We start from the raw sequence: 15,565 nt of genomic DNA, 5'->3' as shown, positions 1-15,565 counted from the left end.
AGAGAGATGGAAACAGAGAGAATTTTTACCCAGTTACATTTACAGAAAATAAAATCAACAAGCTGTTTGTGTTGTTTATGCATTTTCTTACTGAAAAGAAAAAAAGCACTTAGAACATTCAGGACCCTTCCCATTTAGATGTCTGCAACAATGGAAGGCATCAACAGTTTGGAAAACAAAGGCTGTCAGTCCATCCACTGCAGACTTTCTGACGAATCGGAACCCTGGTGAGATTTTACGTGTCACAAAACCAGGCCACATCATTCCCAGCAAAGAAAAAACAACCAGTAGGGCTAATGAAAACAGTTGAGACTGGCTGCCTCAAAAAGACAGGCCTGACGTGTTATTACTCTGCTGAAAACGGCACAATGACTTTGAGGATACTTGATGACCTAATTCATTGAAAGGAGAGAAAAATTTAGTGACATTCTTAACACCTGCACAGCAAAAGAAACAACAAATCATACTGAAATAGTTGATACATGTTGATATGTAGTGATTTTGTTCTCTCTACATGTTTTGTTCTCTCTACAGCTACCTGAAAGGAAGGTGTGGGGAGCTGGGGGTCGGCTTCTTCTTGCAGATAACCAGTGATAGGACTAGAGGGAATGGCCTCAAGTTGCGCCACAGGAGGTTCAGGTTGGAAATGAGGAGACATTTCTGCTCAGAAAGAGCAGTCAGGCATTGGAATGGGTTGCCCAGGGAGGTGGTGGCGTCACTGTCCCTGGGGGTGTTCAAGGAAAGGTTGGACGTGGTGCTTGGGGACATGGGTTATTGGGTGACATTGGTGGTAGGGGGATGGTTGGACCGGATGATCTTGGAGGTCTCTTCCAACCTTGATGATTCTATCACAGAATCACAGAATTGTAGGGGTTGGAAGGGACCTCAAGAGATCATTGGGTCCAACCCCTCTGACAAAGCAGGTTCCCTAGAGCAGGTTGCCCAGGTAAATGACTCTATAATTCTATGATTTCACACCTAGTTGGAGCTTTCTTTTACACCGGTCACTAGCTAGGCAGAATGGTCTTCCCACACAAGCCTGAAGGCAATGCGATTGAGCATACTAACAAGATAAGTAAATAAAAAATTGCTAATGTAATGCTCTCTGGCATAAACATTAGCCTGGAAAGCAGGATAAATTGAAATGTTTTTCATCTTTATTTCTGGAAAGTTCATTGAGCAGAGGGGGTCATTGAGCCATAACGATACCTTGTGATTTCCTAGAGTCATTGAAAAGTACAAAACAGTTCCCTAAATCCTTTACCTAAAGTGTAATTCTTAGATGATTGCAATCATAAGAAAGAACCCAACAAAAACATGTATTAATGCTTTACATGCATTAACTAAAATGCATATTCAAATGTAGTTAAAACTACCTGTATAGTTTCTTCCATATTGCCTAGCAACATATTATTTCCAGAATGTAAATTAGCTGGGTTTTCTCAGTGTGGCAAAGTCGCTCTTGAATACGGTTAACAGAAAACCCCAATGTACAGAGCCAGTGATGACCTGACTGAACACAGAGAAACTGAGGAAATGCATGTTAGTGTTTTGTTGTCTGCACAACATTCACTTCTTAAAGCAACTTATCGTCAACTTCTATTTTGAAACGTGCAGGAAAGTAACTTAAATTTTGGTATTTTAAACTTGCATTATAAACTCTTGTATCTATAGATGACTAACAGAAGATTTTGTTTGGGGGCTTTATTTAAACATGCTTTTACACTATTTTTTGCAAGTTGACAAATTTACCTAGTCTGTGTGATATGAATGGAAGTTTATTGAGAGGAAAGGCTGTTTCAAACAAACATGGCCCAAACACATGCTTGCGGCACACAGCTGCCAAGAAGTGGTAATAAATGTATGTTCTCACATGATCTCATTACAAGAGCTGGCTCTCTTCCATTAGTTTTTACTGACCTGAGAAACATGGATTGCTTTTCTGAAGGACTAAAACTTCACATACTAGCACCGTAATTTCATTTATCATTTTTTCAAATGCCCTTTTTTTTTTTTTTTTTTTTTTTCTGGTGTTTGAGGACTTTTCACTTTTCACAAGGCACTCATTGCAACATTTTTTTTTTTTTTTTTTTTTTTTTTTTTAATGAGATGGAATAAATAGCTGAAATATGCTATATGGAGTGGGCAACGTGATTCTCTGTGTTTAGGTCCCTTGCAACATAGGCGCAAAGTTGCAGTTTTTTGCTTTAGACACAGCTGACATCATCTCTGCATTGTTATGCCTCTTGTATGTGCACAGCATGATCTAGAAAGTGAGTTATAATGGAGACAATCCCAGTGCAAGGTTGATAGAACAGTAAAAGCTGTGCACAAAAGAACAGTATACACTACATACATTAGAGACACTTTGCATTTCTATTTGTTGTACTTCTCAACGTGCTCAGATGATTTCTAGGTGATGAGTTTTGTTACTATAGAACTAAGGAAGGATTTTAAATGTTATTTAAATCCCTCAAGTTAGCTTAGAAGTAAAAACCCTCCTGATTTGGGGCCAAAGTTGAAAAAGGAGTCACTACATATCTGAACTGCCAACACTACATGGTTCTGCTGCTGTATTGTAATGCTGAGAATGAATGACCAGACCGGGACAGCGAGAGGGCAGATGGATAGACACAAATCCTGCTGACTTCACACACAGCCATGGGATGAGTGACCACTGCTCCTCTGCTGCAAGGTTAAAGACAAAAATGAAGGACACAAATGTCTTTATTATTGATGACTGAAAGAATTAAGAGTACACTCAGACTATAATAATCTTAAATCCATAGGTTCTATGAAAACCTGTGTGTAAACCTGTGTAGACTGCAAACTCCTTTGAGTTCAGGAGTATTATTTACTGTATGTTTGGAAGTTTATAACATGCTTTGCATGCATTGCCAGCTGCTTTGGCTGTAGGTGCTATTGAAGAATAAAGCTAAAACGTTTGCAATTTCTGATCCAAACTGCATCTGCATCCAGGTTAGAACAGCTTTTTTCCTGACTTCTTGCACAATCTATTGCCAGAGGCATTCCTGGCTGTTTTTTATGAATCAAATGAGTATCCTGGGAGCAATAACCACACTCCTCCATTCTCAACTTGATGTTTGTTTTTCCAAAGCCTCCCCTTCTAACCCTGTCTTTAATTTCAGGAGTGGTTGTATGGGAGCAGGGACAGATTTTGTGTTTAAATGCTGAGATAAGGAGCAGTTCATGAGGTGGCTGTTCTGTACCTTGGCTGACTCTTAAAATACAGGAGGATGATATATTGCCATACATTGCAGCCCAGAACAATTCTTTGAAACTGTAGTCCTTCATGGGTGCTCAACAGGCTTTGAACTATACATACAATACTGAAGATGGTATCCTTCAAAGACAAACTTATGTTAGTTCTTATGTTAGTTCATGTTAGTTCTGACTTTGAACAGAATCTCAGATAGTTACATTTAATGCTCATAGTCACTTAGTAGAATAGATATCTCTATTTGACCCCATCATCCAGCTATGTTTATAATCAATGGAGGAAAGTAAGACATCCTGAGGACATAAGTCATCACAGAGTAACTGTTTTACATAGCTCAACTGAGTTGTGCTCTAAAAGTCCCTACATGAACCAACTGGAAGCGTTTCTGATGGTAATCCCACACTGTGTATGTATTTATATAAGGTGATAGAAAACCATGCCATAATTCGCTGTGCTTCACACAGAATATAGAATGTAAGCACGCATGTAAACCTTAAGACATTGTGTCAGGTAGTGGAGTAAGCATGTTATATTTAAGCTCACCCTCCTACCCATTGGCTATCCAAATTCATATTACAACTCTACTCTAGGAATCTTTCAGCATTTATTTCAAATTATTATGAGAAATTTTTCTGCCTAAGTAGCATTTCTTCCTTATATTGTAGCAGTGGTTGCTTTAAAGCAGCCATGATGCTTTCAAAGTCAGTCTGGCCTACCACTGAGTATTATTTCTGACGAGTAAGCTAATATACTGAAGGGGGGTGGGAAATGAAACTGGGAGAAAAAAAAAAAAAAAAAAAAAAACATGCAATATTATTCATAGAATATATTAAAAAAACAAACAAACAAACAAACAAACAAAAAAAAACAACAACATACATTATCTTTGTTCATTTTCTAAGAAGAGATTTGCTCTGACATCTGACTACTTCAGTCTAGTTCAAAACCATATTATTGCTATTGCCAATTAACAAGAGCTTCAGAGGAAAAGACAAACAGAATAGGTTCAGGTTATCTGCTGCACAGGAAGCTATCCATTGTCCATATTTCAGGAAATGTGATAATCTTTTGTGGTCACCCCATCCAAACATCTTTCCAATAGCCTAGTATTCTGGTGCATGTCTCCTGCACAAAACAGAATCACACAGAATCACAGAATTTCTAGGTTGGAAGAGATCTCAAGATCATTGAGTCCAACCTCTGACCTAACGCTAACAGTCCCCACTAAACCATATCCCTAAGCTCTACATCTAAACGTCTTTTAAAGACTTCCAGGGATGGTGACTCCACCACTTCCCTGGGCAGCCTGTTCCAATGTCTAACAACCCTTTCGGTAAAGAAGTTCTTCCTAACATCCAACCTAAAACTCCCCTGGCACAACTTAAGCCCATTCCCCCTCGTCCTGTCACCAGGCACGTGGGAGAATAGACCAACCCCCACCTCGCTACATTTGAGTCACTTCAAAGAACTTTCAACTCTGTGCTGAAGTTTTTCAAGCACATAGAAAAATATTCCCATTTCTGATGCTCTTGCTGTCCAGCTTAATGCCTCACACATACAAAGAACAGAGATGCTAAGACATGCAGATCTGTGATACTTCATACACTGGGTACAGCCAAATGCCTTTTTGGCAAGTCAGGTTCAACTGGCAGTGAACTGCAGTTAGGAATTCAATGTGGTCTATACAGTCAGGCCATGAAGCTTCATAAATGCAGAATTATGTCTCAGCCTTTGATTGAAATGATGGGAACTACACATATTCAACATATCTATATGTCAGCGTCACAAATTTTAAAGCTAATTCTGTGCTATTAAAAAAAATAAAAATAGAACTCTTGTCCTTTATTGTAAATCTGGCCACATAGTCACCCACTGTAATACAGAGTGCTAAAAGAAATATTTTATAAACAAAATATTTTTATTAGACTAGTAAATGGATTATTTTAAATCAAGAATTAAAATAGTCGGTATTACACTTTTGTTACAGTTCATTTAACTAAAGTCAAAGTTACTGATGATCAGCTTCAGTAGGTAAAATTTATCTGAAAGAAAGGTGTTTAAAAATATAGATGGAATTTCTTTTTCTCTTTTTTATTTAGTGTGTTTTGGCAATATAATTTAAACTAGATAACTTATCTAATAGAGCATATCACTAAGCAAAACCAGAACTTACTTAACTAGAACTGAATACAGACTGTTTTATTGATCTATTTCTGCTTCTGATCTGAAAATGATCCTATTATTATTTTTCCATTTCCATAAGTAAAATTATCTTCTCCTGCTTTTCTCTAATATCTCCATCCAAGAAAACCATCTTGTGTATTTAGAGTTATTCCAGATACGTAGTCCTGTTTTTTTGATAATTACTTCTAAGAAGACTCCCAGTGGAGAAATCTCTCATGTTGATTCTTCTTGTTTTATAGCAGCATCATAATAACATCGTCCCGACTGGAAACCAGTAGTCACATCCAGTCTGGTACAGTTCTCAACAGTGGAAAAAAGTGTACTTAGGTGTGGCCTTTGCAGACCACAATATCACCTGAGCATTCAGCTACAGCATTTTTTTTCATAGATTGTAAATATGAGGAAATAACTGGCCAAGTGCAAAAGAAGGAACAGACTCTTCTAAAACGAGAGACCTTTTATACAATGAGTGGGTTCATTCATAGAAGCATCCTAGAATGATGCAATGGTAAGAGAATATAAACCTCAACTTACATTAAAAAATGGTATGTACATCCTGGTATGTACATCCTTCAAGTCCATAGACAGAATTGTGAATTATTAATATTTGCTACTTTAAATCATAGCTATGTCAGAAACATTATTCTGACCCCAGTTCTATTAGCCTGATGCTGTGCAAACAATGGAGTTATACTGCCAGTACTTTCAGATGCTGTTGTAAACAAAGTTAATGCTTTTGTATCAGACAGTATGGTTATAATGGATGGCTTCATCTAAGTTATCTTTTCTGTTCTTATCAGGGATCCATCTAACCTTTTGGACACATTTCTACTTTTATTTAATATTCTGGTCAGGATCCAAGATCTTCATTTTTTTTTCTCCTCTCAATTTTATGTTACAAGGAATCTTATCAGCAGTGTTCTGCTCATCAGCTAAACAACAGTGACTGTTTTCATACTCTCCCAAAGGCAAAATAAGATCTTAACTTAGGCCTCTTCCTTCAGTATCAAAGGTGTGTCCAGCCAGTCCTGCTGTCTCATACTACATCTGGCCACTCACCGTGTCACTGTAATTGGATCACTTGTGGCTCATGCCCGTTTCCTCATAGGTATGGGTGGAGCCTCTCTTCTACTCAATGATCCTAGTGTTTCAAAGGTCTTGGCTCAACAACACAAAGGACATGAGTGGCTCTACCCTTTTTAAGGATTAATTTGATGACAGGGTTTCAAACTTGTATGAATACTTCCATCTACTTAAATGTAGGAGAAATGTTATGATGGAGCACTTTGCCAAGTAATTTAACCCAGATTAATAACACCCTCCTCTAAACTGAATCTGTCACTCTTTGTGAAGCTTTCCTAATTACATCAATTTAAATTCATGTAAAGTTAAACAAAAGTACCGTTCTTGTATACACGATTCCTTCCACTTCCCCTTTTTCTGGTAGGGTTCTGTACTCTTTGCTGACCTTTCTTTACAGCCAACGTGCCAGGCTATCTTCTGCCAGCTCCTCAATATTCCTGTTCTTGAAAGGTTTGTCATAGCTTTATTCTAAAATATTCAGTTTGATTACTCACATGTTATCAGATATTCAGCCCTATTTATGTATAGCAAAAAGGTTCTGAAAAAGGCAGGTTTTCCAAGTGTGTACATTTCCATTTAATACATTTGTATTTGAGGAAATTTTTCTCATCTGTTTTGTAGTATAAATAAGAAGTACAACAAAATTAAGTTATTAAGGTAATAATCTGGGAAAGAGAAATATCAGTGTTTTACAGGGTCATCTCTAAAACATCTCGTTTTAGATGTTCCACTAGATGCACCCAGTGTTACAAATAGCGCATACACTTTATGAAACCGTATACCTTACTGTAACACATATCATTTTCCAATTTCCTGGAAGAGAGTTATGAAAATCATTTATAAACAACTAAGTCATACTTCCTCCAAGTAAATCACATGACATACATGTAGAAACTGGATTAAGGAGGGATTGTATAGCAGTGCTTGATATTAAAACTGACAAAAAAAAATCACTGATCCTGCAGCTGACTCTTAGCAGTCATCTACCTGAGCAAGACCAAGAAGTCTGATAAAAATTAACTAAAAAAATCAGACAGCACAATGATATGAGCTGTTAAAGAGCTTGACAGAACAGTAAGATCATTGAAAGTATCCCTGTTATATCAATTACATTCCAACAAAAACTTGTCTTGTAATCTGAATTACACATATGCTGCCTATTTGTATAAACACCATGATAATATGAAGTAAAACCTTATCCATGAAGTCCCTCTGATAAATGGTCCCCTTTACAAATACAAGTTCTATGTACATTTAAATATTTTTGGCAAGAGGTACTGATTCGGTAAACGAAAAGTCACTGCAAATTCTGAAAAAAAACGCTAAAACTTGAAAACTTAAACTTGAAAAGGGATCAGAGGTAATCATTTCCTAGTAATCTGCTACATAATAAATTCTGGTTTTAGAAATAGCAAAGTTCACTTCAGTTTCTGAAATAAGCTGCAGATCAATTGAGACCTTTTACTAGCTTGTACAACACTCTCACTTTCATGTTCACACTGCAAACAGGGCTTGAACCGAGGTTTCTGCTGAACTTACAAGTCAGCAAAGCATGTGAAAGGTCACAACATCCAACTTCTCTTTTCCAGTATAAAACAAGGGACTAGGAACTTTGGTCAGAGACAAGTATGTTTTAGCCCATCTGCTGAAATTGTTTTCAGACACAGGCGGTTATCTTAAATTAACTGCACTCGTGTCCTTTACATTAATCTAATACTCTTGTTTCTATCCTGTTTCACTGACAGCTGTGCTCCTGCTCGCCCACCTGCTGTATAAGCAAGCGTAACATACATGAGTTTAAAATCCTAGGGTCAAACTTTTAACATGAGGATGGGTCAGGAGCTCGGTGTTGTCAGACCATCTGCTGGGTCTGTCAGCATGCCCCATTACTACTGACCGCGTGCTCATTTCCTAACTTGGCATTGATGTTGCGCTCCATCTTCTGTAAAACTGCCGGAAGGTCGAGAACAGAAGAAATGACATAGTGAGGTACCGGGGAGCTATCTGCGGGGGTTGCCATCGTTTTGTTTAGCCAGACAGTCGCCTTCAGGCCAGCGTTGAGGCCCCCCTGAATATCGGTGTCGAGCGAGTCACCGACCATGACGCACTCGGCGGGCTGCACCCCCAGGAGGTCGCAGCAGTAATGAAATATGGACGGCGCCGGCTTCTCCTCCTTCTGCTCTCCTCCCACGACGATGGCATCGAAGTAGGGCTGGCAGGCACAGGCTTCGATCTTCTCCCTCTGCGTCTGCCGGTCCCCGTTGGTCAGCAGCAGCAGGCGGACGGCTTTCCGCAGCTCCGTCAGCATGCCTCGCGTCTCCTCGGCCAGGGTGAGGTGCCGGAGCCGGGTGCTTTTCCACAAGAAGTAGCACTCGGCGGCCAGGCTGCGGTTCGCCTCCCCGCCGATGGTTTCGCGGATCGCCTCCTCCCAGTGCGAGATGCGCAGCTCGGTGATGCAGGTCCTGGCGGGGTCGTGGCACTCCTTCAGCAGCTTCGCCTGCACCTTCTCGCAGATGGCGCGGGCCTGGCCCTCCCCGCAGCGGTGCCGGCACCGCAGCGCCTTCACCACCTGCAACCGACAGCACACCCGTGGCACCCGGCCCGAGCCGAGCCGGGAGGGAAGGGAAGGGGAAAAGGGGACGCGGGGAGCCCCGTCCTGCCCGGCCTTAGGGCTCGGGGCCGGGGTAATACCTCCTCGATGGCGCGGCGCCCGGCCGCCGCCGTGTCGACCAGCGTGTTGTCCAGGTCGAAGAACACCGCCTTCACGCCGGGCGCCCCCATGGCGCCGCTGTACACTCGCCCAGCACGGACACGGGGCTCCCGGCAGATCCTCCCCTTCCTTTTTTTTTTCCCTTCCCTTCCTCTCCCTTCCCCGCCCCTCGCCGCCGCAGGGCGGAGCCGCATGAAGGGCGCGGAGCGGCAGTCCCGTCCCTCACAGCAGCCGCCAGCCCCGCTCACCTTTTTTTTTTTTTTTTCCCTTTTAAGAAATGTTGGCGTTTGTGAGAAGCGACCTGCAGGGAGGAGGAAGAGGTGCAACAGGCAAGAGATGCCCTCAGGTCGGCTGGCAGCACAGCATCTCTCCGGAGAGGCAGCGTCCTTCTGGAGAGACACCTGCTGGCAAGGACAGCCACAGTCCCTTCCACAGCATCGCAATTTATTCGAGATAAAGCCAAAGCCAGTTACTTCAGTATAAATACTTTGCTATTTGGGATATAACATTGAAATTCCAAAGGTCAATATTTTCTAGAACAAATGAATCCCAAAAGGCATGAAATAACAAATTTTACAGTTGCATGCACCGACTGCTGTTTAGGAACAGGTCCTTTACCACTGGGTAGGCTTGATCAGTCAGGTAATACTCTGTTGTTTTTTGATAAAAAGTTTTGATAAACAGAGTTTATCTTTTCAGCCAGCAAGTTTTGTTGATTGGTTTCTGCTAATACTGCTGATATCAATTAGACATTAGCAATTCACAAAGCTGGAGGACACTTCGTATCTTACCAGAGAAACTGGAAGTTCACTCCAAGTCACATGAAGTTTGGAAAACTGCACCTTAGTCAACAACCTGCTCGTCAGGTGAAAGATGCTGGGTCACACAACACATGGGGCCAAAAAAACAAAACACAAAAATCCCAGACTGACCAACCAAAAGACCATGCCAAAGAGCTTGGCAATTAAAACTACAGAAAGCAATATTTAAAGAAAGGGATTCTGAAAAGAAACAGATATGTCTGAGGATCCTGTAGTTAAAGAAACAGAAGTAGATTTAATTAAATTTAAGAGGCAAAACCTTAAGAATAATTGCTGTCCTATAATAGGTTTCTTACCCAAGGTGAGTGTTTGGAGATGACATGTTTGAAGTCTTGGATGTTCAGGAAGTCAGAAGAGGTGGCACATCATGCTTTGCAGGGGATATGAGCATGCTGACAGGCTAGTCAGAGAGGGAGAAGGGCTACTAAAATATATTTGTGTGTATTTGGGAAAAGCTCGGTTGGTACATTGCTGTACCCCGCTGTCCATAAGTCGAATGATGGTGTGCAATTCATTTTAATTTACCCTGAATGCTGTAAATGTACTCAACACAGAAAAAGCAGTAACTAAATTCATGCTTGTAGTCAAGTAGTATCTGCAAGAGGGAGTATGTGATACTTCTGGGAATAGCATATTATTTCTTGCAAGTTTCACCTAATGTGTAGTTAACCTGGCAGTGACAGCCACTGTATTTATAGACAATGTAGAAGAGGATGGGAATCAAGTCACAGAGTTCAAGGACTGGCTAAATAAGAGTTGTTCCAAACTTCATGGGATACCAAAAGCCTGTCTATAGTTTTACTAACTCAAAATACAGTTGTTACTGTCAACACAGAACAAAACAAACAAACAGACTTTTTAAATTATTATTATTATGCAGAGGAGTGAGACTAAGAATTCTAAATCAGATCAAAAGGAATATTTAATCTGAGTTAGATTAATAGGTTATTCATCACTGCAGCAATGCACAAAACAAAAGTAGGATTATAAATACAACCCAGCATCACTGCAGTCTTAAATGAAGAGACACCTAGCTGTAACATCTCTTTCAGGAACTTGAAATATTGAGGCATCTTCTCTGTAAGCATTTTTTTTTTCCTCATCAGAGACAGCCTGAACAACTGCAGAGCCCCAGGCTACAGTGATTTACTTTCCTCCCCAAGATGTTTTAGAGTTTCTGATTTTTAACAGTTGTCATGAAAAAGCCCCTTCTATAAAAAATGACATAAACCTCTAGCAACATTTTTTTATTTTTTATTTTTTTTACTATAATTAAATGATATCTTGGAAACCAAGCGGTATTCAGTAACCTCATTTTACCCAATAAAATACTACCTCTTACTTGTGAAGGCTTTGCTTTCCAGGAATCTGAAATCAGGTAGATATGTACATGGTTGAGTTTAGCTGGGGGTCAGCGAAATGACTGTCAAGTTTTAAACACCATGCTTTAATTTTCCACCTGCCTTAGTATAATCTCCTCCTTAATTTGCTTTTGGTTTAAAGGTACAAGAAGGTACCTTGAAGAAATCTGTCTGATGAAAAGCTGATTCAAATATTAAAGTTTGTCTTTACTAGATGCTCTGTTGGATTAAGCTGAAACGGTAAATTTAAGCATGATATAGATACAGAAAATATAATTACATACTGGATTCAGCTCTTGAATTTGGCAAAAATAAATATTTTACATTGTCTTGAAATTAAAGGTTGAAAGGTCAGCCAGAGATGTGTAATCATATAAGGCAATTAATTTATATTCTTTAGTATTTCAATTTGTAAAACAGATTCAGAAGCTGAATTATAGTTGCAAATTAAAAAATGGCTAAGTGGCATATCATTGTGTGAGTACATGCAATAATGGATCAGTTGAGGGGTAGCTAAACAGGATTCAAACCAGAAAACTTTTGTAACCAAGCATAACGTGAAGATGAGATGTGTTTGATTCTTTAATTAAGTAGAGACCATAGCAATAGTCACATTTCAAGATATGTGCATACAACTTAAAAAAAACATCACACATGTACAATGGCCGAGCAATTGGCTGATGGGCAGGGCTCAAAGGTTGTGGTTAATGGGGCCACATCTGGCTGGTGGATGGTCACTAGTGGGGTCCCTTGAGGCTCCATTTGAGTGCCAGTCCTCTTCAATGTCTTTATAAATGATTTGGATGTAGGACTAAAAGATGTTTTGAGCAAATCTGATGACAACACCAAACTTGGAGGAGTTGTGGGTTTGGATGAGGGTGCAAAGGCCTTGCAGAGAGATCTGGACAGATTGCAGAGCTGGGTGATCACCAACCACATGAAGTTTAACAAGGACAAGTGCCAGGTCCTGTACCTGTGATGGGGCAACCCCGGTTTTACATACAGACTGGGCGATGAGACGCTGGAGAGCAGCCCTGCGGAGAGGGATCTGGGGGTTGTGGTTGACAGCAAGTTGAATATGAGCCAGCAATGTGCCCTGGCAGCCAGGAAGGCCAACTGTATCCTGAGGTGCATCAAGCACGGCATTGCTAGTCAGTCGAGGGAGGTGATTGTCCCGCTCTACTCTGTGCTGGTGCAGCCTCACCTCAAGTATTGCGTGCAGTTCTGGGCACCACCGTACAAGAAGGACGTTAAACTGTTGGAGAGTGTCGAGAGGAGGGCAACGAAGATGGTGAGGGGCCTAGAGGGGAAGACGTATGAGGAGCAGCTGAGGTCACTGGGCCTGTTCAGCCTGGAGAAGGGAAGGCTGAGGGGGGACCTCATCGCAGCCTACAACTTCCTCACGAGGGGGAGTGGAGAGGCTGGTGACTTTTCTCTGTAAACACCTGTGATAGGACCTGTGGGAATGGTGTTAAGCTGAGGCAGGGGAAGTTTAAGCTGGACATCAGGATGAGGTTCTTCACTAAGAGGGTGGTCGCACCCTGGAACAGGTTCCCCAGGGATGTAGTCACTGCACCAAGCCTGTCTGAATTTAAGAAGTGGTTGGACTGTGCACTTAGTCACATGGTCTAAACTTTTGGGCAGACCTGTGTGGTGCCAGGAGTTGGACTTGAGGATCCTTATGGGTCCCTTCCAACTCGGGGTAGTCTATGATTCTACTCTATGATTCTGTATACAATAAGTGATTTTGAGTATTTGAAAAAAGGCAACATACTTATCCAATCAGTGTCAAATCATCTCACTTTATATTACATATAATATTACAATATTAGTTATGAAGGGAATTGTATTAGTTATGGGAGCTGACATATATTTTGATGTGACTCTTAAACTTAGTAAATCCTGACTCTGGAAATATTATTGGAATTCGGTATTATCTGTCATTGGTTTTTAATTATTGGAAGAACACAGAAAAGAGAATGGTGAAGTGCTGTGCTGTGCTATAGCATCAGAGTATATTCCAGAAATTCCATTCTGGAAGAGAAATGTTCTCCTCAACATATGTTTTAGTGTATTATTTAGAATTTATTGAATATGAATTCATTTTTGTCTCCAGAAATTTGGCTTTTTTTTTTTTTTTTTTTTAAGTGGAAGAGGTTTTGCATAACATAGCAGCCCTTTTAATTCCACCCTTGTTGAAAAAAATGGACCATTTTTCATCATTATTGTGTTCCAGTTGTGAAACTAATCTTGTGAAATTAACTTTATGCTATTGGCCACCATAGCTGTATTTACGCTAACAACCTAAGCAACACCATACAACTTTCCCAGGCACTAGATTGTGATTGTCTCTATGGTTGGCATTAATGCTATAATGGCTCCTGGTGTGATTTTTGTTTCCTAAGTAATTTCCAGATTGGGCTGAGGCCATTTACTAGAGGGAGTTCGGACACAGCCTAATCTGAGGATAAAGAGAATACAATTAAATGGCCTGTAGCCAGGACAGCCATTTTCAAGGCCTGTAAGTGTGGTTCCAGGCACCGATCATTTACTGGCATAGCATAGCCAGTATTTTACATGCTTGGAAGTAGAATATGCATGTGTTGGCAGGGTGAGAGTCTTAAAATTTAAGAACAGCAAAGGGTTTTGATTCTCAGTAAGCGTTATATTTGAATAAGAGACTGTTAAAGATGAAACATATTCACTTTGTGTATTCCCATTTGAGGTATAGAAAAAGGTTCCAAAGGGCATTTAAAACATTCACCTTACTATGCCTGAATTTAATGTTTTTCTTTAATTCTATCCATTAGTTGACTTGTAATAAAATGTACTACTTTCATTTGATAAACAAAACAGTGTTAGGCATGCTGATTTCACTTACCTTTTACTAAATTAGTTTTACAGAGTTTACATAGAAGAGTGATGAAAAAAAAAAAAAAAAAAAAGCTGAAAAAGCTGGGAGTCTTTCTGTTTAAGAAGATGCACTGTGTTTCATAGAGTCCTCTGTTCCAGTCAGTGAGCTGTGGATCCCGGGAAATGTGTACCTTTTCAGAAAAGATAAAGGTAATCTTTGTGCTTTCAAAATGGTTTAACAGTTGGTCGAACAGGTTGTACATGTATGCTTGAGTCTTCACTGGAAACTAAATATGCTTTAAAAGATTCGATAAGGTATATTTCTTTACTAGAAGTGTCCAGATATAGAATTGAAGCACTTAAACCAGGGATGATTTTTTTTTTTTTTCCTGTCAATTCACTGTGTGTGGAAAAGTCATGATCACTTCAAAGTAGGACTGCCTGAAAATGCTGGAATTGTACAATGTCCTTGCATGCTTACTTGCAGAACTCACTGGCAGGTTGTTTAACTTCAGACAGCTGTTTGCCTTGCTGTATTTATATGAACACTGTGATTAGCAAATAAGGCAATAAGACCACTCATTAGAGCTTTTTCTATCAGAAATATCTATTTCAGCATGCATTATCTGTGTATAATCTTATACTTTCAGACACACCTTATTAGTTCCTCATAGGATGGTTTGGGTTGGAAGGGACCTTAAAGACCACCTGGATCTACCCCCCTGCCATAGGCAGGGACACCTCCCACCACACCAGGCTGCCCAAAGCCCCATCCAGCCTGGCCTTGAACACTTCCAGGGATGGGGCATCCACAGCATCTCTGAGCAGCCTGTGCCAGGGTCTCACCACCCTCCTCATAGTGAAAGTTTTCTTCCTAATATCTAATCTAAACCTCCCCTCTTTCACTTTAGAACTGTTGCTGCTTATGACTAATATCATCAATTGTTTGTCTTTTTATGTGCAAGATGATTTTACTTAGAAATCTAATGTTTTGAGTTCTCTGATGTTTTTCTCTGCATCCCCACTGCTAGCTGAATGTGTTCACTTTTGGTCATGTCTGTGCTCTGGGGGAGTAGGTACGCTTAACTGACTTTTTTTTTTTTTAAATCTTAAAAGTTCAGTATGTGCAGTTTGGCATCGTCTCTAGAAGGTGGAAGACCACCTTTGTCAAATCAACACTTGTCAACACAGGAGGAATGTGATGAAGCAGCATGTAAAAAGGTATGCTGATTTTTTGTTTCGTAATTAGTGGTGAAGCTTCATTTGGAATGATTGGTGCTTAATGACCAATCCATTAAACAACTCCCTCGGG

At 40.2% G+C, this 15,565-nt stretch overlaps 1 protein-coding gene across 1 annotated transcript; it reads right to left on the bottom strand.

Annotated features, from left to right (window-relative positions):
* Positions 1-4,173: 4,173 nt before the first annotated feature.
* Positions 4,174-9,336, bottom strand: NANP (N-acetylneuraminic acid phosphatase). The gene is made up of 2 exons (XM_084284592.1): positions 9,200-9,336; positions 4,174-9,077 (listed from the first exon to the last, which is right to left on the bottom strand). Exons 1-2 carry the CDS (start codon positions 9,287-9,289, stop codon positions 8,382-8,384), a joined length of 786 nt encoding a protein of 261 aa, XP_084140718.1. The 5' UTR covers positions 9,290-9,336; the 3' UTR covers positions 4,174-8,381.
* Positions 9,337-15,565: the final 6,229 nt, after the last annotated feature.

This window comes from Netta rufina (assembly GCF_964035555.1).
Source record: "Netta rufina genome assembly, chromosome: 3".
NCBI lineage: Eukaryota > Metazoa > Chordata > Aves > Anseriformes > Anatidae > Netta > Netta rufina.
Note: the sequence above shows the minus strand (reverse complement) of the source record. Positions and strands in the feature narration are given on the sequence as shown.